This window comes from Crinia signifera, chromosome 7, assembly GCF_055691185.1.
Source record: "Crinia signifera chromosome 7, ASM5569118v1, whole genome shotgun sequence".
In the NCBI taxonomy this organism is placed as follows: Eukaryota; Metazoa; Chordata; class Amphibia; order Anura; family Myobatrachidae; genus Crinia; species Crinia signifera.
In genome coordinates, this window is record NC_139223.1 from 47,689,155 (window position 1) to 47,706,795 (window position 17,641).

The following is a 17,641-nucleotide window of genomic DNA, read 5'->3' on the forward strand; positions in this document are numbered from 1 at the left end:
CCCCGGCGCCCACACTATATTGCCCATACATGGTGCATAGCATCTAGTACAAAAAGCATGCAGGGGTAGATTTTATCAAACAGCGCTATGGGGCATATGCACTATCCCCATGCGCTAAAGCAGGGGATAGCGATTCCCCTCATCTATCAAACCCGCTGTGCGGGTGCTGTAACGGCGGCGCTATGGGAAAGGAGGGATAACGTTATACGTTATCTAACTGGGTGCCTGCCTAATATACCTTATTTATTAAGTTGCTGTATGGCCGTGCGCTCCTTTTTTCCGTATGTACATATCGCCAAAATTATCTGGCACTGCGGGTCTCTCCTCCGCGCCGCTTCCTGGTCTCCGGCGTCTGCAAATTCAAACTGCGCATGCGCCAGGTACACAGCATCCCCGGCAAACATTACCCGGCGCATGCGCAGTTTGAATTTGAAGACACCGGAGACCAGCAAGCGGAAAACTGCGCATGCGGCGGGTACACAACGTGAGACCAAGGTATCCGGCGCATGCGCAGAAGACGCCGCCGGACGCCTACGGAGCATTCGTTATGGGAGGAAGCGTATCCCCGGCAGGAGGGGATAACGCACTCCTATAACGTGCACACAAAGATTAATGGATTCGGGCGAAAGTCAGGTTCTCTTCACCACGATAAAGTGGTGAAGCGAACCTTTCGCCCATAAGGTTCCTTAGCGCAATATTAATAAATCTACCCCACAATGTGCTACAGCACTGTACTTTTTGTACTAGATACGATGCAATGTAGTACTAAAAGCACGGGCTGCACAGACTTTATGTGCTGTGCTGGGCGTGATGGGATGCCCACGGGAGCGCGCATTGCACAGCACCATTGTCCTGTGTATGGGCACCTTTTGTCAGCGCCTCCCCGCCGTGGCGTGGTCTGCGGCGCTATAGTTATGCCACTGAACGGCGTGTCATTGCCTTTCAGACGGTGCATAAATATCAGTTGCGATCTCACTGGTTACTGGAGAGCCCTCTGCATTCCAGGAGAGCATCTCAGCTTGCGCCTGTACAGAGGCACTCACATTCTGTGACATAGCCCAATTTGCGATCATGGCACCAATGTATAAGCAATTATATTATGTTGGATGAAAATGAAGAGACATCAGTGGGCATGCTTATGGTCAGGTCTGCCTATATTAGCACATAATCAGAAATTCTAGCAGTGGCAACAGCTAAAGGAACCACATCTGTATAAGGCCCATTAAGCTGTCCTGATGTGTGCGAGTTAAGATATTATGGTACTTGTTTCCTATCTGGGCGCCCAGGTTTTCTACGTACGGCACCGTACTGAAATCGCATCGCATCGTACACATACACGATATTGAACGATGCGATGCGATCCGATTCGATTTCCTATAGGAAACAATGTGAAATGGCTCAATTTAGCCAAATTATAATAGGAACAATAGTAAATGGGCCAAAAACACCCCTGAACATTGAAATGTCCCCCCAAAAGTAGTTGACGCCACCCCGCCATCAACGTGAACCCGAAGCGTGGCGAGCGGACGCGGATACCTTCACAGTTATACGCGTCCCCTCGCGGGCTTCCCAGGTGTCCATGGCGACGCGGACACCTGGGAAGCCCGCGAAGGGACGCGTTTACCTGTGAAGGTATCCGCGGGGCTCGCCACGCTTCGGGCTCGGTGGCTCGCTGCGCTCGCCACACTATTCTATTCTCACTCCACGCCCTAGTGGATAGTAGGGCATGAAAAGGTCGGAGGACGCGTACCGCCGCCCCTCGCGGGCTCGCTGCGCTCGCCACGCTTCAGGTTCACGTTGATGGCTGGGTGGCGTCAACTACTTTTGGGGGGACATTCCACTGCTCTGTGGGTTTTTTTGGGGTTTCTGGCCCATTTACCATTCTTCCCTATGCTGATTTGGGTAAATTGATCCATTTAACATTGTTTCCTATGGGAAATCGAATCGCATCGCATCGTTCAATATCGTGTATGTGTACGATGCGATGCGATCAGATTTCTCTACGGAGAATAGCATGGTGCGCAATTAACTTAGCGGGCGCCCAGATAGGAAAAAGTACCGATTTTATGTATACCCAATCTCACACATAATATTTGTTTCCGATAGTTTTCTAGTTCACTCCTCTTCCGCATTGGGCAGCTGAGTACTGTGGACCTGGAAGATGAGGACCAGGAGTTGGTGAGATATGTTCTTAATGCTTATCCGTTTATAAAAGAGGCTTGTTCACAGATTGTTCTGGTAGTAACTCCGTAGGCATTTGTGGAGCTCAATAGCAAAGTCACCCTTGCAGAATTTGCCCTCATCCGCTTCGGCACTAGATTTGGATCACGCTGCCCACTTATGTCCACATTTTCAGAAATGAACCTCTTGACCGCAGTGTATACCTCGGTAATGAAGCCACTTTCTCCACACTATAGTTTCTTCCTTGGCAGACGGTCGCATTGCTGGAGACAGCTTACACCTAGCACCATATTAGACCTTGCCAGAGTGGTTATACCATTTTTGCAGACCTGGTTCCTGCGGATCTAAGCGGGGAACACGGGACATAATGGACAACAGACTCAGGTGGGGAGTGCTGGATCTGTTGGTAGATGTGCTCCAGAAGTAAGCCTGAAACCTTATATCAGGTCCATGTATATTATACAGTGCAGGGATTCCTTCAGTAGAAACACCATTTACCAATTAATGTACATTCTGTGTGTAAGTTGTAATACATACTCTTTATTTCCATAGGAAACAGACCTGTCCTCCTCAATCGTTAAAGAAATCCCACATAACGAGAACCTCCTCTCCCTGAAATATGAGGTACATCTGTTCATCCGCTAGTAACCTTGGGTTTCCAGTGTTACATCCAGATTCAGCAGTGGGGTTGACCTGCTGGTAAATTATACCCCAGGATGAGGATCAGCTGGTGCAGATGTCACTGCTCTGCTTCCGTGACCTGCAGATGACAGACAACCCCCCCAACCAACCATATTGCTGTACTATATATATGGCTTTACTCACCAATCCCCTATAGGAGATCATATGTAATAAGGGCAGTATGGTGGCCAAACATTTTTTTTTTTTTCAAGTGGCAGTCAATTAAACAGCATACTGTAGATTGCCCCCATTTGTGTAGGGCCTATGGAGAATAGCTGTGGCCATACATTTGGGGTTTTCACGGTCTCCCCTTTTCCTGGGTTGTTCTGCATCTCGGGTGTTCTGCATCTCAGGTGTTCTTGGACATTGTACTATAGCATTGTTTTATTTTATGTCTTGCGTGCAGTGTTAATTCTTTATGTTATTGTTACAGAGTTTGGATTATGACAATAGTGAAAACCAGCTGTTTATGGAAGAGGAGCGCAGGATAAATCATGCGGTAACTATACGATTTACTTCTGCTTCGTTTTCTTTCTTTTCTTCTTGCTGCCCTGGTCGTTTTGGGGGCAATTTAATTCTTCTTCCCGAGGCTGGCTTTAGAAGGCGCCCAGTGGTGCAATTCAATTGTTTCTCCATTCAGGTGGTCTGTGCCGCTGGTGAGCTGAATGTGTTTAAAGTGACCAGTTTTTCGCGGCTTAACTAGTCTAAACTTGATGCCCCCTTTATGCCCAAGTAACATATGTTAACCGCTGTGCACCCCTCATGGGAAAGTCCTTTTAAACCCCTAGTCTTTTTTTTTTTCTTTTTTGTTCTACTTCTCCATGCGAGCGGAAATACTAGCATTCAGAAAGGAATATCCTTTAAGTCTATGGCCTCCGTTACTTTCCAGAGGCATCCCATCCATCACCTCACTGATTGGTTGCTCCTCCGGTACCCATTTACTTTGACTCAAGACACATTTTGGAAAACTCAGGAAGCTCACCATGTCCTGTGAAGGTTGCTGGATTCCTCTGACGTGGACACATGCACTTGTCATTGAGAAGCCAGCAACAGAGAGGATTTGTGTGCGCCCTGGCTTTGATGATCAAACTAACCTGGTGGTTGAGCTTACTGTGTATGGCCGTATATGGGTCAGGTCCTGAGAGAAGGAAGAGGGACCCAGCCTGCTGCTAAAGGGGTTGGCTTTTTTTTTAAAAGGAAAACTTTTGAAAAGAAAAATGTCATTGGTGAATTTTGTATTGGACTGGCATGAATTATGGGGCTGCGGGTGTAAAAGAAAGGGTTTTACAATAGCATGGACTGATAGGCCCTTAGGGGTCTTGGAATTCTACACACAAGTTCTGCATCATCCAGTGTACTGTGTGGTACAGTATTGTGTAAGGAACATCTGCTTGTGATGATTGTTCCACGGTAATTCCTTCTGGCTGGTCACCCTTGTCTTCTAACTAAACACATCTGTGTATCTGCTTCAGGCATTCCGAACTGTGGAGGTCACGCGATGGGTCATCTGCGGCATGATTGGGATTTTCACCGGGCTCATCGCTTGTTTTATCGACATTATGGTGGAGCAACTGGCAGGTGTCAAATACCAAGTCATTAAACACAGTATCCTTCCATTGTGATTGATTAGATCTGACCAACTAGCAAGTGCCATGGTCTGTCGCAATCTCTTGTCTCTGCTTTTTTTTTTTTTGCTTGATTTGACTCGCTTATATTAACATTGCTTACATTTTCCATTTGGCTACTAATCCAAAAGCTAAAGGTAAGGAGGAGACGCGCGCAAAGGTTGTGGTTGGACAGTTAGTAGAGTATGTATACCGTAAGTCAACCTATATTTGTCTAGTGTCGAGTTGGGCATGTGTCAGGGGCCTCATAGGCAGCCGTAGGGCCCATGCCAGTGGAACCGATAACCGTTGCTTAAGGTGCCCATTCACTAGGACGATTCACCTGCGATTTGACCACTTTTCATCCGATTTCAGCAATAAATCGGATAAAAAGTGACCAAATCGCATCGGATCGCATACAATATGATATATTCAAGGGAGATCGCGGGTGACTTCTTTCCTCGGAGAAGTTGCCGTAATGTATGGGCACCTTATACGTGAGCTGAAGAAATTGGTTGGATGTATGAACTTGTAAATGTGTGCCATACCATTTCATTCCTCTATCAGAAGCTGCACATCAGACACCTCTGTTTCGGGGACAGTGTTAATGTCACTGAACTTTCAAGATATATTCTGTGCTGCTAAGGACCCTGCTCCTTCAGCTATTTAATTCTGAGTCTGTGGCTTCCTGCTGTCTCTATCCCCGGCACCCCCCCCCCCCCCCCTATTCGCATCACATCACATCACTGCCCCTGTCACATTCAGTACTGTAGTTGGGACCTGTTTCAGCCTGTATTATCATCTGTTAGTTATTTCTTAACAAATAACTTTTAAGATATTGACAAATTCACGGAAAAGGGAGGACTTTCGTTCTCGCTGCTGCTCTGGGTAACTCTAAATGCTGCCATTGTTATGATTGGATCCCTGCTAGTTGCCTTCATAGAGGTAAATATAAGGATATTCTCTTGTTGTGCGTAAAGGGATTTTGTGACAATTTCACATTTAATTATTATAATTTTTTTTGTTTAATCTCTAACTCCCGGGTTCCAGCCTGTAGCAGCTGGGAGTGGGATCCCTCAAATTAAGTGTTTCCTAAATGGTGTGAAGATTCCTCATGTGGTGAGACTTAAGGTGAGTGGCGATCGTGGTTTGTGTAATGTGTCATATTGTGATAGACTGCATTGTGTCTGGAAAGCCATTGCAATGTTTGTTGTAGCTGTAAACTTAATTCAAATTGTGTGAAATGTCCCTCACGGGAGTTGTGCATGCAGTGGTGTAGCCAGATGTGACCAGACATCACTTTGGGCCATATTCAATGCAGCCGGTGAGGGGTTAAACGGCGAGGATCGCCAAAAACAAACCACCCTTGCATTTTAACCCCCGCGCCGGCCACTCATCCTATTAAACGTTCCGGGGGAATCCTCGCTGGCAGACGACGGCGAGGATTCCCCCAAACGGTGAGGCTTGTGGCTAATGCAGGGAGCCCGCTGTATTTAGACGCAAGCCTCGCTGTTTTGGCGGCCGCACTCGCTGTAAAATCCCAGCGAGATGGAAACGGTTTGTGCAGGGGGTCAGTTGACTGCACTGCTCGCCGTCACAGCTCACAAAAGCGCATTGAATACTGTCCTTTACATGAAGTTAGTTGGGACTGGATCTCTGATCTAATTGGCCGGCTGTTTATACAAGACTCCTCCTGCAGCATAAGCATAATTTAGCAGCTGCTACTACTTCGTCTACAACTATAAATCAAGTCCAAAGATGTCTCCAAAAACAACAGAGCAGTGTTCGTGTTCTGCAATTTTTTTTTTGTTCTATTTTATTATATACTGTCTGTATGTCCCGTATTCCTCTGACCCTGCCTACAGATTTCATCTAAAACTCTGTATTTGTGTTTGCAGACTCTGGTGATAAAGGTGTGCGGAGTCATAATGTCTGTGGTAGGAGGACTGGCAGTGGGAAAGGTTAGTGGGATCAGTTGCCCTTTCTTATTCTTGCTCTCCCTACCCCTAGAATTTCCCTCTGATAATGATTTGTGTATGGACAGCGATGACCACGATCACCGGCCCATACACACTGGATGGCTTTGAGCTGAAAGCCACTCAAACTTGTTGTTTTGAGCGGCTTTCAGCTCAGTCGCCCAGTGTGTATGGGCCTTTAAAATTCTCATTCAATCCCTTGTCACCTAATTTGCATATAATGCTGCTGACATCGGAATTGACTGTCCAATAAACCTTGTTTATTGCCATAAGCTGTCTCTCTTATGTTTCAATGGGAATCCCACATTTAACCTGCTGAGCTATACAGGATCACCTTGTGCTGACTTCTGCTTGCTCCCAATTCAGGAAGGGCCAATGATTCACTCCGGGGCTGTAGTGGCGGCTGGTATTTCTCAAGGAAGGTCAACCTCTCTCAAGAAAGACTTTAAGGTCAGTTGATCTAATTCTGATTTTCTAAAGCTACTTTGACTTAATTCTGATATCAGACAAGATTCCCACCATAGATACTGTAGTAAAAAAGAACCCCAGTCGATTGGGGTGTGGATCGTTAAGTCTACAACAATTTGGTCGACATGGGGGTTTACACTGTTTTTTTTGAGCCGAATGTCAATACAGTCGACATGGACACAGTTTCAAGCGCACGCTTCGCTTGCAATACTTCGGGCACGGTGCCACGCTAAGCTCAGCACACTTTTATTCTCCCACCCCACCCTAGTGGATGGTAGGGCATGAAATACCACCTGTTGTATGAAAAAACTGAAAAACCCTATGTCGACCTTGACCCATGTTGACCTAGTGGTGTCGACCCAATACTTGTCGACCCAGTTGCTGTAGACCTAATGACTGTATCCCGTAAATTGGCAGGCTATTACTATCGTGTTTAGGATTTGGCGGTTCTCGAAGTGCTTGTGGCATTTCTTCAGCCCAATACACACTAAGGGTTTTATAGTTGATGATGGTTTAGTTCGTCTAGTGCAGGGGTGGCCAAACCGGTCCACGTTTTCCAGGTTACCTAGGCTGGTGCACAGCTGTAGTCATTACTGACTGTCACATTTTAAAACCTGCTGCATTCATTCCTAGTATAGATCCACAGGTTGCCTGGAAAACATGCACAGTTGGTAGATCTTGAGGACAGGTTTTGCCACCCCTGGTCTAATGTGTACACCAGGCATGTCCAACCTGCGGCCCTCCATATGTGCTAAAACTACACATCCCAGCATGCATTGCCATCATTCTAGCATTCCCAAATTGTGGCAGGGCATGCTGGGATGTGTAGTTTTAGCACATCTGGAGGGCCGCAGGTTGGACATGCCTGCTGTACACAGTATTTTTATACCGTCGTTGACTATGTCCTTAGTCGTCTATGTACAGCTCAATCTTGACTATATCGTCAACGACTGCGTGTACAGAAAGGGATCTGATGTCACTAAATGATATCGATCAGTGTGTATGCACTAGTTGGGGATTTCGTTTCAGTTTCACTGTATTTTCCGAGTGTAGTTGTAGATCTAAAGCAGGGATGGGGGATCTTTGGCCCTCCAGCTGTTGTTCAACTACACATCCCAGCATGCCCTGCAACAGTTTTAGCATAGCCAAATAGCAGGGCATGCTGGGATGTGTAGTTCGAAAACAGCTGGAGGGCTAAAGGTTCCTCATCCCTGCATTGAAACCTCAGTAGGTCAACAGAGCAGAGTGATGCTGGGTAGCAATGGCTGATCATGTCACTAGTGCCCCTTCTGGATGATACCTGGCAGACTGGGGATTAGATGTCAAAAGTATATCAAAGGTGATCTCTTTTTATCAGAATCTCTAACTGGCGCGGGCTGATATGACATGACCCACATAGGAAATGTTGGCCAACCGGTGACACTTGGATCAAGCGCTGACAGTGTACTTAGCCACCATTAAGAGGCAACGCACTAGGTCACCTTTAGATTTATTGGGGCACTGATGCCTTGAAGCATTGCATAGTGATCATCAATTTTTTAACTGGATGTTGTAAATATTGGGAATTTAATGACGACTAGGTCATATTAATCCTATTAGGTAATGTTCTCTGTTGCCACCATTTCTGTACATGTCATCTTTTTTCTCCTCATAGATTTTTGAATATTTCCGTAGAGACACAGAGAAAAGGGATTTTGTGTCGGCAGGGGCGGCAGCCGGTGTCTCTGCAGCTTTTGGGGCACCAGTCGGTATGATTCTTTTGCTGGTTTATTGGTACTTAAAACTTACATTGCGGGTTGCTTATTGTGTAAATGCCATAATTCACATTCACACCCCATTACAGGAGCTTCCCCCCCCCCCCTGCATGCCTCAGTGACCGTGCTTCTTCCTTGTAATAGGCGCAGCAAAGGTTTTGGCTGAAAAATGGCTCCCTCCACTGTAAACAGACAGCTGCTTTATCAGATGTCAACTAATGTTAATCTCTTCTTATCCTGCCAGCCAACTTGTTAGCCCTCTGTATCGCTCCTGGCTTGTTTCTGTACACCAGGTTAGCATAAATGTGGCAGTTGTGTACACTGTACTGTTCATTGCACAAGTGATTTGCTGCAGCCACTTCTAGACCGGGATGGTCTGACCGGTCCTCGAAATCTACCAACAGTTCATGTTTTCCAGGCCACCTGTAGAATGTGTCGGTTAGGAATGAATGCAAGAAATGATTGAAAATGTGACCGTTAGAAATGACCACACCTGTGCCCCAGCTAGGTGGGCTGGAAAACGTTGCTAGATGTTGGGGTCTGGTTTGGTTTGGGCCACCCCTGTACTAGACCAATCACAAATGTAATCTCTCTCCAAAATACACCTGGGGGGGGGGGGGATTTCAGTATGGGCATCGAGTTTTACCTGTTATAAAAGCACCTTTACAGACTGCCCTCAATGAAGTCTTATATATGTGCAGCCAACACCATGGGAAGATGGGAAAGTAATATTGCTTGTTTGTGACTTCTGCATTCACAAAGATGTGATCAGATTGAAACATGCACAGTACCAGGGAATGTTGGTTAATGCACCGGTTTTGGGTAATACGGTCTCTGAACCTGCAAACTTGTTTATATATTACGCTGTTTTGAGGTTGTTTTTTTTTTTTTTTTTATTTTATATATATATATATATATATATATATTATTTCCTAGAATCTTTTTGAGCTTCTATTTTTTTTGGTTGCTTACAAGAAACAAGTTACTAATTGGGTTATTGGTTCCCTTTTCTAAGTATGAGAATTGTAATATTGGAAGTGAAAGCATCCGCCATGCAGTCTGTGTCTTCAGTCTGTTTCCTCCCTGCTCTCCCTGTTAGCCTTTTAGGCAGTAACCTGTCCTTACCGGAATCCAACCGTACAGCTGGGTCTCATTATCTATTACAGTACATTAGCTTGAGCTGCACCGTGTGTGTGTGTTATTGCTATTTCTAGCTAGGAACAGTAAAAGGCACAGCCAGTGGTTTGACACTGTGACCACAGCTTCATCTGGTGCCCCAATTTCCATGTTTGGGGTAGGATCTCCTCTTATAACGGGTTCATCATTGTATTCCATAAGAAGTTACTGTTTAATGGCAAGGCCCATTATAATGACTTATGCTAATGACTGTACATACCATACGATTCAATGTCTACTCTGGCTTGCCCATATCCCTATGTAAGATTTATGTGATATAGGGACACAAACTATACAACAACCATGGCATCTTCGTACAAAAGGGTCACCAGGGCCCATGTCTTACAGAGCCCTAAATAATTTTATCACCTGTTAGAACATAAGAACATGCTTAGAACATTGGGGTGGTTATGCAGGGACTTCATTACAATCTCTCTGCTTTATGCCACTTGTTTTATAAGTTGATTGAAGGAGCTCTCCAGTGAATTTGCATCCAATTGAATCAATAAAAATGAAATAATTGTATTTACATTTTATCCTGTCTGATGTAGAACCATTGCAGTCACCATGCACAACTAACCTTTAAATATGGTCTGTGTGCAGATAATAATAATAATAATAAGGTATTTCAAGGAATAATTGTTGAAGCCGAAGTAGACCAATCATATTTTTATACTTTCCTCTGCTACTGAACTGTACCGTATGTGTGTTATGTGGCATTACTGGTATCCATGCGGGTACTGCGTCTCCTCTCACCTGGTTCTTTGTGTCTTTTACAGGCGGGGTGCTTTTTAGCTTGGAGGAAGGGGCCTCTTTCTGGAACCAGCTGCTCACCTGGAGAATAGTAAGTAGATACGAATTGTCTCTATGGAGGTTATTCTGGTTCACTCGCAAAGGCACAATCACTCTCTAATGGAGAAAACATATGCACTGCAGGTGGGGCAGATGTAACATGTGCAGAGAGTGTAACATTTGGGTATGGTTTGTACTTCAAACTGATATCTATATTGCAGTGTAAAAATAAAGCAGCCAGTATTTACCCTGCACAGAAACTATAAAACACCCAAATCTAACTCTCTGCACATGTTACATCAGCCCCACCTGCAGTGCACATGGTTTTGTACATTAGAAAGTGATTGTGCCTTTGTGAGTGAACCAGAATAACCCCATATATGTTTTGAGTTAATTTATTATTATTGTTTATTTATATGGCGCCACAAGGGTTCCGTAGCGTCTGACAATATACAGATGAGCAAAAATACAAGAAAACAGTGACTGACCGTACATGGTAAATAAAAAACCAGTTGCAGTAGTGGACACTGACGCTATTTTACCAGTCACAAAAATATACAGTATTCTTAGAGAAGCACATGAGGAGAGAGGGCCCTGCTTGTGAGAGCTTACAATCTAAAGGGAAGGGGCAGACCGACTGGGGTGACACAGCAGGGGTCGAAGTGAGCATGATCATAATTTTATGAAAATTGGTTAGATTTAATGAAGAAGTCTTGAGGGCACGTTTAAAGTTTTGTAGGGAGGGGTAGATATTCCAGAGATATGGAGCACAATGGCCAAAATCTTGGAGGTGGGAGGAAGTAACCAGCTGACAGGAGAGGCGGCATGCATTTGTGGTGTGTGTGTGTGTGTGTAGCTTGAATTGTGTTCTGAAGGGAAAGGGGATCCAGTGTAGAACTTATAAGAGAGGGGGGGAGGACATAGTACGTTTGGAGAGGAAGATGAGCCGGGCAGCAGCACTGATGATAGATTGGAGCCTGGAGAGGTGTTTTACAGGGAGGCCGGAAAGTAGTAGGAAAGTAGTCCAATCTGGAGATGTCTAGTGAGTGTATGAGGGCCATTGTAGCATCCTGGGTGAGATAGGGTCTGATCCTGGAAATATTTTTGAGGCGATCTATATTGCAGTGTAAAAATAAAGCAGTCAGTATTTACCCTGCACAGAAACAAAATAACTCACCCAAATCTAATTCTCTCTGCACATTTTACATATGCCCCCCTGCAGTGCACATGGTTTTGTCCATCTAAGAAGGATTTTGTCAGTGAACTAGAATAAGGCCCATTATCAGGATGCGCTTGTACCAGCTGTATACCTGCATCTCTGCATGTACACAACTGCTTACTACACACCCTCACTATACAGCTTACATGTGGCTGCCCCACTGCTCCCCAGTTACTCATTCAGTCGTGAGGGGGACTCTGATGCTTGTGACTCGGTGTCATCATAGATGCTTGCGCTTGGCTTTTGTTTTTGATTCCTGTTTTCCCCCTTTAGTCCCTAATGACTTTGGTCTTCTAGACACATTGTAGCATTATTGCTGCGTGTTACACAACAGTAACTTTTTAAATTGTATGTATTTTATTTGGCAATGCGTGTGACTTTGTTGGGCATTAATGGATTGGGATGTGTCATTAAGGCAACAGTGTCTAGATCCGCAGTCAAAAGGTCGACAATAATAATAAATAAATGATAGATAGAGAAATAAATAATAGGTCGACATTACACTATTTTTTTTTTTTCTTGTTTATACTTTACCATCCCGGTAGGACGCTTTTCCTTGTTGCCCGCAGGACCCTGAAATTTGGATGGCTATGCTACTGGCGCTCGCCTCCCTACAGCCCTGGTAATATATTTTATAGTGTAGTATATTGGCAGATGTCCCCAGTTATAGGAGTACTTATGTCATGCATTCTTGTGTACAATGCAGTCTGGCATAGTCTAGGTCTCAGTGTATCTCCAACCCTCTCATCACACTGCCTTGGAGTGGAGGAAACTTTCCATATGACAGCGGATTAGAATAGAACCAGTGTGGGACATTTAGTGCCAACACAGCCTCAAGCCAGACTTCTGATCGCATACATAAAATCACATGATGGGCCCTTGGTGATTCTGTAAGACTGAGTTGTTTCTGGTATTTATAGGGACGTGCAAGAGTAATGTCCTAATACATTTTGTTGTGTACGCAGCACATGCTATTTCCCAGTGATTGCCAGTGTTAGTAATCTGGCTGACACTCTACAGCTCATCCCTTTATGAACCTTTCAGTTCTTTAGCTAACCATTACCCCCTCTATGCCGATGATGACCACATTTACCACTGTTCCTCTAATTTCTTCCCGGATGTCACAATGTTTCCTAATACTCAGTATTTCCCAGTCATAGTTTTTTCACTGTCAGTATTTGTTCCTTTGCAGACTAATCTAATATATTATTATTCTAACATTGGTAAACAATAGCTGTCAGTTCGAAACTCAGCAGCTAGACTTATCTTCCTCTTCAACACAACCTGCACCGGCTCCCATTCCCCTACAGAATCCTCTTCAAATTCCTCCCCCTCACATACAATGCCCACTCTAACTCCGCTGCTCTTTATGGGGGGTATTCAATCACCGGCGACCATCTCCTGAGGGGGAGATGGCTGCCGGGCCCTATTCAATGCTGTCTTCCCCGACAGCATTGAACAGGGGAGCTCGGCAGAACGAGCCGGACTTCACAAGCTATCGGGCTCGTTCTGTCGAGAACGGCCAGGATGTGACGAGCTGCCGGCTGCAGCTTGCCTCTTCCCGGCCGCAACTCGTGGCCACGCCCCCTTATCGTCCCACTGCAGGCGGGACATTGAATCCTGCCTGCGTGTTCTCTGTCGAGCAGACCGAGAACGGGACAGGGTCACGGCTGTCGAGCAGGCTCGACAGCCGTGACCCCCAGATTGAATACCCCCCCTATATCCTCAACATCATTTCCCTACAAACTCCCTCCCACCACCCTTTCCGGTCGGCCAATGACCGCCGCCTCTCCCCTACCCAGGTTACTGTATACCTTATGTGAATCCAAGGTTTTGCCTGTGCTGCCCCCCTTTATTGGAACAAGCTCACTCTATTAGACTCTCCCTGGCCTTCAAACAGGCCCTGAAAATGCACCTGTTCTTCAAAGCATACACCCTTCTGCAGAACCTAGTCTTTTGATACCTGCCACCAAAACACAAGTAGACTAGCACCAAAGGAACCCATTACTTAATAATTGAATCAAATACTTTTATTGCACCCCAATAAATAAGTTATTTTCATCTCAAATAATCAATCGCACAATTTAGTGTTTATTCCGAAACAGCCATAACACCGACCTTCAGTTGTTACTCAAATATATGCACAGATAAATAAAACACTTTTTTTTTTTGGTGTCAAGTTCATAACAATTTTCACCACAATTATTGTTTCACCTTCACTATGGAACAACACATTTTTTCATATTAATTTCGACCTAGATTAACAATCTCACTAGTATAGTGACACACCATACTTTACAAGGAGCCATATCGATGAAGGAATAACTAGATTTTAGATCACTCATTTGTATCATAAAATTTAAACACCACACCTATAATAAAACCTAAAATGACAAGTAAATTCATTTAACAACAATGAAACACTGATATCCGCTGTGACCTCTGTGAAGAATAAAATATTAAATATATCCAAAGGGAATCAAGCATTACCGATAAAATATAATGTAAACCGATCACTCAGTCCGGTGTAACACAGAAACCTTGCTTGCTGTATACGGCAGTACATTAATATTAGTAAAACACCTGCATTAAGTTATCAAGTTTGCCCAGATTAGGAGCGCCGCAATAGCAGCAGATTTGTATCGGGTAACGGCTTCTGTTAATTAGCACAGGTGCAACTCAGCTTGGAGGAGACCGTAATAAGGGTAAGAGCCAAGGGAGAAGGGGTCAGATATTGTATCAGAAGCACTGTATTAGATCCTAGTTGATTCGTGTCCATGTAGATGACCATAATATAAATGATCATCGGGACATAGATATATGACCGCCAATATGTACAGTAACCCAGCAACATTAAAAATCGAATAATAAGAAATTAATGAATTATACTGTAAATAAAGTAAGTGGGGAAACTGACCAAATATATGACGGCACTTGGTTGTATATGAATATACACAGTTGCTTATTAATAGCACTACAAATCACTAATGTTGTACCCTTCAATTCAATGTTTTGGGAATAGCCGTCCCTGAATGTGAATCTATTCCAAGAGGTGCAATACATAAGGGATAGAAATCTTCCATGGAGCCACGGACTTGCGGACATGCATCCATGAGGAATTCCCAGAAACATAGATAAGAAACATCTTCTGATTACACCATAATTATTACACCTTTTAGAGTGAAAGAATATACATAGGACATCCTTATACACTGACACCTACCCAGCCACACAATAAATAACTGCCATATATTAACTACCCCAGACCTGGATGCAGAAATCCTTTTTTTAATTGGAGTATGCCAAAGACACTTTATACCCCTTTCACACCAGCCTATTTCCCGGGCCAATATATTGTGTGATTTAGTCCACGTGCGCCTTTCCCAGCTGCCTATTCTTTTCCTACCTCTGGTTCAATTATCCAGAAATAATTGTAGAGCAAAAAAAAAAAGGGGTATGGAGGGTTAAGTAACAGGCGCTTAGGTCTGATTAATCACCGATCCTTATAAATGTAAAAAAATATTAGGTATTAAAAAAAAAAAAAAAAAAAAAAGCAGATTAATAGTTTAAAAGGCAATCTATCCAGCTGCTAGATGTTAACTGTCCACAACAGATGATACAGGGTGGGAAAAGCCAAGCAAACGTTTGTGCGGGAGTGGAGGTACGAACTTTTGCTTTGCTTTTCCCATCCCGTATCATCTCTTGTGGACAGTTAACATTAGCAGCTGGATCATATGTATGTATGGTTTTGTTTTGTTTTTGCTTTTTAAAGAAATATTGCCCTTTTTTACTAGTAATCTGTTTTTTTGTTTTTTTTTTATAAAGACCTAATATTTTTTGACATTTATAAGGATCAGTGATTAATACATCAGACCTAAGCGCATGTTATTCGACCCTCCATACCCCTTTTTTTTGCTCTATGATTATTTTCCCAGGGCCCCCCGGGAACGACCCGGGACAAGCGCTGGTGTGAAAGGGTCCTGGGCCAAAATATCTAGCCACGGTTGCTTCCGGGACCTTCCCCGGATACAGGCCAGTGTGAAAGGTACTTACCCGGCTTTCCTGTCCTGGCCGCAGTGCTGAAAGTGAGCGTCGCACGCTCTGAAATGTAGGGCCTAGGCTGGTGGGAAAGTGGCCAACCCAGGAATGTCCCTGCATTTTCTGCTGTGAAAGGGGGTATTAATCTCATATGCTGTGTACACACGGTGAGACTTCACATTAAATTTTGACTATATAGTCTTAATCGTATACAGATCGCACAGGTTTTTTACCTTGCGATCCCGATGCGCGCTCCTGTGACAGCACACCTCGAAACCCAGATAGACAGGGCAGCAATGACTATATAGTGCAAATCTATATGTAGATTGTATGAATTGTATGTAAATATTACAGAGTTAGCAAAGATTGCATAGCACTCGAATCTTTAAATCAAATAGCAAGGGAATCTCAGTGTGTACACACCAATACAGAGCTGAGTGAGAATGTTATGCTGTTTACACACGGTGAGATTCCCATGCTATTCGACTTAAGATTCGAGTGCTATGCAATCTTTGCTAACTAACTACTATTTACATACAATTCATACAATCTGCACTATATAGTCCAGTGGTTCCCAAACTGTGAGCCTAGGCACCCTAGGGTGCCTCAGGACACTTGCAGGGGTGCCTTGGGTTGGTGGAGCAAGATCAATTCATATTATTTATGGTCAATGTACCAGGCAAAACCAGTGCTTGTGGCTGCCAACCATAATATATGTGGACAACAAACAGAAGCAAAGCCTATCCCCTCACCAGATAACTGTGACACAAACACATTGCACTTAATTTAATATTTTTTTCTGAATTTCTCGATAAGAAGCATTTGGCCTAGGGGTGCCTTGAAAATATTTTGATGCTCTAGGGTGCCGTGATTCAAAAAAGTTTGGGAACCACTGATATAGTCATTGCTGCCCTGTCTATCTGGGTTTTGATTTGTGCTGTCACGGGAGCGCGCATTGGGATTGCAAGGTTAAAAACCTGTGCAATCTGCATAAGATTAAAACTATATAGTCAAAATCTCATGCTGATTGTACTTGTGTGCACACACCATTACTTTCCCAGAGATACAATGTTGCAACATGATGGGTGAATTTACTAAGATGTGTATTCTACTTCACATGTGATGTTGCTATGGGCAACCAATCAGAATCTATTTCTTATTTATTTAGCACCCTAGAAGATAGTAGACAGGATCTGATTGGTTACCCATAGCAACATCACATCTGAAGTAGAATGCACATTTTAGTAAATTTCTCCCGATATGTAACCGTAGCAATACCAGACATCTCTGGAAAACTTTCAGGATGAGTGACTTAATGCTGCTGCTCTCTCTAGAGCAGTGGTCAGGGAACAGGGGTACTTTACCCCAAATGGGGTCAAAATTAAATTCCTGGGGGTAATGGACGGTCACGCTGCCGAGACACAGCCGGACATGCATGTGAATCTATAGTACCCCCAGGAATTTCATTTCATTGCATATACAGATGGAGCCGGCTTTATCTTTGCCCGGCGCTTGGCAGAGACTCCTCTCTGGCATGCGCCGGTGATAGACAATGGGACGCACGTGCGTCTCACCGGTCCCAGTATCACGGTGGCTGGGCAGCGTCTCCCTGCCCGTCTCTGCTTCAGGGAGAGGCTGCCCAGTTCGGGGGGGGGTTTGGGACGACAAGGGGGACTGGTGGCGACGGCAGCAGTGACCCGCGCCAAGCTCCGTTGCCACGGCGCGAGCGTCTCGTGCACGCGCTCCCCTGGC

General features: G+C 44.5%; 1 protein-coding gene across 2 annotated transcripts in view; it reads left to right on the plus strand.

The window, feature by feature from the left end:
- The window catches only part of CLCN7 (Cl-/H+ antiporter 7), a 56,347-nt gene that overhangs the window by 12,155 nt on the left and 26,551 nt on the right, over positions 1-17,641 (plus strand). The window contains exons 2-11 of one of the 2 annotated variants that reach the window (XM_083152988.1): positions 2,107-2,178; positions 2,734-2,805; positions 3,296-3,361; positions 4,335-4,467; positions 5,302-5,411; positions 5,517-5,597; positions 6,365-6,427; positions 6,809-6,892; positions 8,565-8,658; positions 10,620-10,684. In XM_083152988.1, coding sequence (XP_083009114.1) covers positions 2,107-2,178; positions 2,734-2,805; positions 3,296-3,361; positions 4,335-4,467; positions 5,302-5,411; positions 5,517-5,597; positions 6,365-6,427; positions 6,809-6,892; positions 8,565-8,658; positions 10,620-10,684 — 840 coding nt within the window. The remainder of the gene's footprint in view (positions 1-2,106; positions 2,179-2,733; positions 2,806-3,295; positions 3,362-4,334; positions 4,468-5,301; positions 5,412-5,516; positions 5,598-6,364; positions 6,428-6,808; positions 6,893-8,564; positions 8,659-10,619; positions 10,685-17,641) is intronic. The other variant, XM_083152989.1, reaches the window with a different exon arrangement.